Source organism: Oncorhynchus masou, unplaced genomic scaffold (assembly GCF_036934945.1).
Source record: "Oncorhynchus masou masou isolate Uvic2021 unplaced genomic scaffold, UVic_Omas_1.1 unplaced_scaffold_827, whole genome shotgun sequence".
NCBI classification, from domain to species: Eukaryota; Metazoa; Chordata; class Actinopteri; order Salmoniformes; family Salmonidae; genus Oncorhynchus; species Oncorhynchus masou.
This window is the reverse complement of record NW_027016841.1, coordinates 312,371-318,996: the sequence shown is the minus strand read 5'-3', so window position 1 is coordinate 318,996 and position 6,626 is coordinate 312,371. Positions and strand designations below refer to the sequence as shown.

The following is a 6,626-nucleotide window of genomic DNA, read 5'->3' as shown; positions in this document are numbered from 1 at the left end:
TGCAAATAGTTAGAACTCTCTCTCTCTCAACTGCCCTTATTCTCTCTTCAAAAACCATTGCATCTTAGCCCTCAGGTAAACACCTGCAATGGAGGTGAGGTGTGATATGTGATGGTTTGTAATGTGTTTGTGTTTTGTATGACATTGACCCAACAAAGGGGATTTTTAAGTCTAATTCTCTTTCTCTCCCGCACTCTCTCCAGGCTCGGAGATGGTGGAGGCCCAGTGTCAGAGGTTCGAGGTGAGGAGTCCTGACGGGGAGCGGGTGCTCTTCTCCGCTGACGAGAAAGAGATCAGCATCGGCACTGAGAAACTGAGGGTGACAGGTAACGCATATACACATGCATGCAGACACAAACACACAGGCGGAGAGCAGCAGGTAGCCTCGAGGGTGACAGGTAGCCTCGAGGGTGACAGGTAGCCTCGAGGGTGACAGGTAGCCTCGAGGGTGACAGGTAGCCTCGAGGGGGACAGGTAGCCTCGAGGGTGACAGGTAGCCTCGAGGGTGACAGGTAGCCTCGAGGGTGACAGGTAGCCTCCAGGGTGACAGGTAGCCTCCAGGGTGACAGGTAGCCTCGAGGGTGACAGGTAGCCTCGAGGGTGACAGGTAGCCTCGAGGGTGACAGGTAGCCTCCAGGGTGACAGGTAGCCTAGCGATTAGAACGTTTGGCCAGTAACCGAAAGGTCACTAGTTTGAATCCCGAGCTGACAACATGATCAATCTGTTGATGTGCCCTTGAGCGAGGCACTTTACCTTAATTGCTCGCTGTTGAGGCAGACCCTGTCTGGGACCTCACTCTGAGGGGGAGTTGAGATATCCAAAAAACACATTTCAAATTCACAAATAAGTACTACTACACACTTGTACATGTTTGTACTAAGACAAATATAAGCACCCCCCAAATGATTGTTATTAAAATCCCAGTGCAGTCCTGTGTTTTATATATATGTTGTACATTAGTTACCTCTCTGACAATAACAGCTTGTTTTCAGTTTCCCCCTCCCCACTCAGACCACTCCCAGACAATCCTAGCTAAATTCTTGCTTGAGAAATTGCTCTCTTCAAAGAGAAGATATTTTCTTTTGGCAATTTTTGGCCATTTTAATTCAATCGTTACCCAGAGTAGGCTGCCTATGCATAAACGGAGAACCAAGTGGTAGTTATCTTTTCAAGGAAATTAAATCAAATATGATTAGACTATAGTTTACTACAATGTCTGTAAATCATTATTGATAAGGGAAAGAAGTGCAGGGCGCTCAACCAACCATTACCCATGTATTTGTCTCTGCCAGCAAATCATCCTCCCAAAGGATAAGCTACATCACGTATGCAGAACGTAGCTCAAGAGAAAGAGAAGACTCCTCTCTCACCAGTCCTGCTGCTTCAGACTCAGTAGCCACACGCGTGAGATCAGGTGCGCGTGTCGTCTCTATTAAATAGAGTAGCTATAGTCTGTACGGGCCGAGAAGCACGTGGCACGTTATCCTTCCAAGGAGATGTACTTCCTAAATAGGATCAGGCTATGGGTTACTACATTTGGTTAGAAATAAATATTGATCGCCCATATTTATCTCGGTCTGAAAATCGTCCAACTCCTAAAAGGCAGGCTATAAAACGTAGCGCAAGAGAAAGTGCAAGTCTCTCAGAATCTGCTCTCTTCAAACTACTTCTAGTAAACTACTATTTGCTGATGTGGCAGAGCAATACCGATAGCCTAATATAATGGGCCATGTGAGAATCTCTGGTGATTTAACCTATTTCCTAGGATATTTTTGAGCTTTTTGATATTGCCTATAGGGAGCAGAATTGTTGAGTCCATGCCTGGCAAGTCAGCTATGGCACATACGCCTAAAATAATCTTGCGGGACTGAGGTTGGGTTTGAAGCAGTTGCAGGTACAGATACATGTTAAATGCGGGTCAGTTGGGTGGATTTACCCAGTCTAAAAGGCTCCATTCACAGGTCAGTGCTCCCATAGCAACCAGATAGATTGTGATGGTGCTAAGGGCCTGTGTGCAGCAATGCACAGCGACTGCTAGTGAGTGGGTTGAGCAGGACTCAGACAGTTGTTGTGTGTGGCCTACATGCAGACATCAGCATTAGATAGAGAGACAGGGACTGAGAGAGAGGGACGGAAGAGAAAATTAAGAGAGAGAGAGAGAGAGAGAGAGAAAATTAAGAGAGAGAGAGAGACGGGAGAGAAAATTAAGAGAGAGAGGTAGGGAAAATGGAAAGAGAGAGAGAGAGAGAGACGGAAGAGAAAATTAAGAGAGAGAGGTAGGGAAAAATGGAAAGAGAGAGAGAGAGAGAGACGGAAGAGAAAAAATTAAGAGAGAGAGAGACGGAAGAGAAAATTAAGAAAGAGAGGTAGGGAAAAATGGAAAGAGAGAGAGAGAGAGAGAGAAGGAAAGATTAAGAGAGAAAATGCACATGTCTATCTCTGTTTGCTTTCCTGGCGCGGTGGTCTCTCCCGGTAAACGAGGCGGCGGGGAGGTCAAGTGGAAGCAGTCGGGGGTCGTGGGCGAACAGACACCCTCCTCCATCCTCCTCCTTTTCCCCTCTGTAATTGGAAAGATCTGTCCATTACAAAGCCAGGAAAGAAAGAAAGGGGGGTGCGAGTGAGAGATGGAGGGAGAGAAAGTGGCGGAGGTCTGCAAGGTGATTGATGTTGTCTTTCGTCGCTCACGTCCGGAGAATGAAAGCATGGAGGAAGGAGGGAGGGTTGGAGGAAGGAAGGAGGGAGGGTTGGAGGAAGGAAGGAGGGGGAGGGTTGGAGGAAGGAGGGAGGGTTGGAGGAAGAAACGGACGTTTCTGTATGTGCTCCATGCAAGAACATCACTCATACTATCTCTGTTTAGTGTGAGGAGATATGATGTCATTGCCATGTGTTCTAACATGGGCTACTTAAACTGATGTTATTTTTGGATACATGTTTCTATTCTATTTTCTATTATCATCTGCATTGTTGGGAAAGAGCTCTCAAGTTAAGAATTCCACTGTACTGTTTTACACCTGTTGTATCCTGGGCACGTGGCGAATAAAGTTTGAAAGCTGAAACTTCTAACATACACTGAGTGGACAAAACATTAGGAACAGTATTGATGTCACTTGTTAAATCCACTTCTATCAGTGCAGATGAAGGGGAGGAAACAGGTTAAAGAAGTTTTTTTTTAGCATTGAGACAATTGAGACATGGATTGTCTATGTGCGAAATTCAGAGGGTAAGACAAAATATTTCAATGCTTTTGAACGGGTTATTGTTGTAGGAGAACTGCAACGCTGCTGGGTTTCCTGTGTGTATCAATAATGGTCCACCACCTAAATGACATCCAGACAACTTGACACAGCGGTGTGAAGCGTTGGAGTCCATGTGGAATGCTTTCGACACCTTGTAGAGTCCATAACCCCAACGAATTGAGGCTGTTCTTAGGGCTTTAAGGCAACTCAATATTTAGGTCTTCATAATGTTTTGTCTACTCAGCGTGTACCTTTCGAAATGGACAATTCTCACATCACACATTTGAGACGTGGTGTCAGTATCACACACATGAATATTGTAACATCACTGGACTTCTCATCATCAGTGTCATCTTACACAGGACTGGCTAATCAGGACCTTAGCTGACTTGAATTACATTATATTCAGTACCGGTTAAAAGTTTAGGCACACCGACTCATTCAACAGTTTTTCTTGGTTTTTTACACTGTAGAATAATATGGAAGACATCAAAACTATGAACTAACACATATGGAATCATGTAGTAACCCAAAAAGTGTTTAAAAAAATCAAAATGAATTTTATATTCTTCAAAGTAGCCACCCTTTGTCTTGATGACAGCTTTGGACACTCTTGGCATTCTCTCAACCAGCTTCACCTGGAATGCTTTTCCAACCGTCTTGAAGGAGTTCCCACATATACTAAGCACTTGTTGGCTGCTTTTCCTTCACACTGCGGTCTGACTCATCCCAATCTCAATTTGGTTGAGGTCAGGTGATTGTGGAGGCCAGGTCATCTGATGTAGCACTCCATCACTCTCCTTCTTGGTAAAATAGCCCTTACACAGCCTGGAGGTGTGTTGGGTCATTGTCCTGTTGAAAAACAAATGATAGTCCCATAAGCGCAAACCAAATGGGATGGCGTATCACTGCAGAATGCTGTGGCAGCCATGCTGATTAAGTGTGCCTTGAATTCTAAATAAATCACTGACAGTGTCACAAGCAAAGCACCCCACACCATCACACCTCCTCCTCCATGCTTCACGGTGGGAACAGCACATGCAGAGGTCCCAAAGACAGCGGTGGGAACCAAAAATCTCAAATTTGAACTCATCAGACCAAAGGACAGATTTCCACCGGTCTAATGTCCATTGCTCGTAACCGACGCAAGTCTCTTCTTCTTATTGATGTCCTTTAGTAGTGGTTTCTTTGCAGCAATTACCATGAAGGCCTGACAGGCTTTGACTGACCTTCATGTCTTAAAGTAATGATGGATTGTAATTTTTCTTTGCTTATTTGAGCTGTTCTTGCCATAATATGGACTTGGTCTTTTACCAAATAGAGCTATCTTCTGTATACCACCCCTACCTTGTCACTACACAACTAATTGGCTCAAACGCGTAAAGAAGGAAAGAAATTCCACAAATGAACTTTTAAGAAGTCACACCTGTTAATTGAAATGTATTCCATGTGACTACCTTATGAAGCTTATTGAGCGAATGCAAAGAGTGTGCAAAGCTGTCATCAAGGCAAAGGGTGGCTACTTTGAAGAATATTAAATATAAAATATGTATCCTTCACTCATGCTGCCAAACATACCGTCGTAAATCTGACTATCCTACCGGTCCTTGACTTCGGCGATGTCATTTACAAAATAGCCTCCAACACTCTACTCAGCAAATTGGATGCAGTCTATCACAGTGCCATCTGTTTTGACACCAAAGCCCCATATACTACCCACCACTGCGACCTGTATGCTCTTGTTGGCTGGCCCTCGCTTCATATTTGTCACCAAACCCACTGGCTCCAGGTCATCTATAAGTCTTTGCTAGGTAAAGCCCCGCCTTATCTCAGCTCACTGGTCACCATAGCAGCACCCACCCGTAGCACGCGCTCCTGCAGGTATATTTCACTGGTCACCCCCAAAGCCAATTCCTCCTTCGGCCGCCTCTCCTTCCAGTTCTCTGCTGCCAATGACTGGAACGAATTGTAAAAATCACTGAAGCTTGAGACTCATATCTCCGTCTCTAACTTTAACCTCTTGAAACTCCCCATCCCGGATCCGGGATTGTGACTAAGCCTCAGGCTCATTAGCATAACGCAACGTTAACGATTTCTGAAAATCGCAAATAAAATTAAAATAATGCGTTTGCTCTCAAGCTTAGCCTTTTCTTAACAACACTGTCATCTCAGATTTTCAAAATATGCTTTTGAACCATAGAAATTGACTAATTTGTGTAAGAGTATGCAAAGCTAGCATAGCATTTTGTGTAGCATGTAGCACGAAACATTTTCACAAAAGCCAGATAACCAAATAAATAAAATCATTTACCTTTGAAGAGCTTCTGATGTTTTCAATGAGGAGACTCCCAGCCACATACCAAATGCGCAGTGTTTCCTGAAAGCGTCTGTGTGTAGGAGAAATCGTTCCGTTTTCTACATTGCGCCTGGCTACCGAAACGAACCGAAAATGCAGTCACCTACAACGTGAAACTTTTTCCGGATTAACTACATAATATCAACCGAAACATGGCAAACGTTGTTTGGAATCAATCCTCAAGGTGTTTTTTCACATATCTCTTCATTGACATGCAGTTCGTGGAAGCTTGCTTCTCTCTCTGTGCCCCATGGAAAAATACTGGCAGGTGACTTTTGCGCACCAATTTCGGCGCAGGACACCGGGCGGACACGTGGTAAATGTGGTCTCTTATGGTCAATCTTCCAACGATCTGCCTACAAATACGTCACAATGCTGCAGACACCTTGGGGAAACGACAGAAAGGGCAGACTCATTCCTCTTGCGTTCACAGCCATATAAGGAGATCATGAAAGACAGAGCCTCAAAATCCTTGTCATTTCCTGGATGCCAAGTCATCTTGGTTTTGCCTGAAGCTCACGTTAAAGGGCACGCACAGAGAAGATATTTGTATTTCTGGACACGTCAGAGTGTTTTCTTTCGAACAGTAGCAATTATATGCATAGTCGAGCATCTTTTTGTGACAAAATATCTTGTTTAAAACGGGAACGTTTTTCTTCCAAAAATGAAATAGTGCCACCATAAGTGTAAGAGGTTAAGCACCAGCTGTCAGAGCAGCTCACAGATCACTACACCTGTACATAGCCCATCTGTAAATAGCCCATCCAGCTATAGCCCATCCGTAAACAGCCCATCCAATTACCTCAACCCCATACTGTTATTTTATTTTGCTCCTTTGCACCCCAGTATGCCTACTAGCACATTCATCATTTGCACATCTATCACTCCAGTGTTTAATTGCTAAATTGTCATTATTTCTCCACTATGGCCTATTTATTGCCTTACCTACCTTACCTTACCTCATTTGCGCACATTGTGTATATATACATTTATATTGTGTTAGTGGCTGTATGTTTGTTTATTCCATGTGTAA

The 6,626-nt window shown here is 44.1% G+C and overlaps 1 protein-coding gene across 1 annotated transcript in view; it reads left to right on the top strand.

Annotated features, from left to right (window-relative positions):
* Positions 1–203: 203 nt before the first annotated feature.
* LOC135539227 (zeta-sarcoglycan-like) overlaps positions 204–6,626 on the top strand; it is a gene marked incomplete at its 5' end in the record, with an annotated part of 54,963 nt that continues 48,540 nt past the window's right edge. Inside the window, one exon of the mRNA XM_064965045.1 lies at positions 204–326. Coding sequence (XP_064821117.1) covers positions 204–326 — 123 coding nt within the window. The remainder of the gene's footprint in view (positions 327–6,626) is intronic.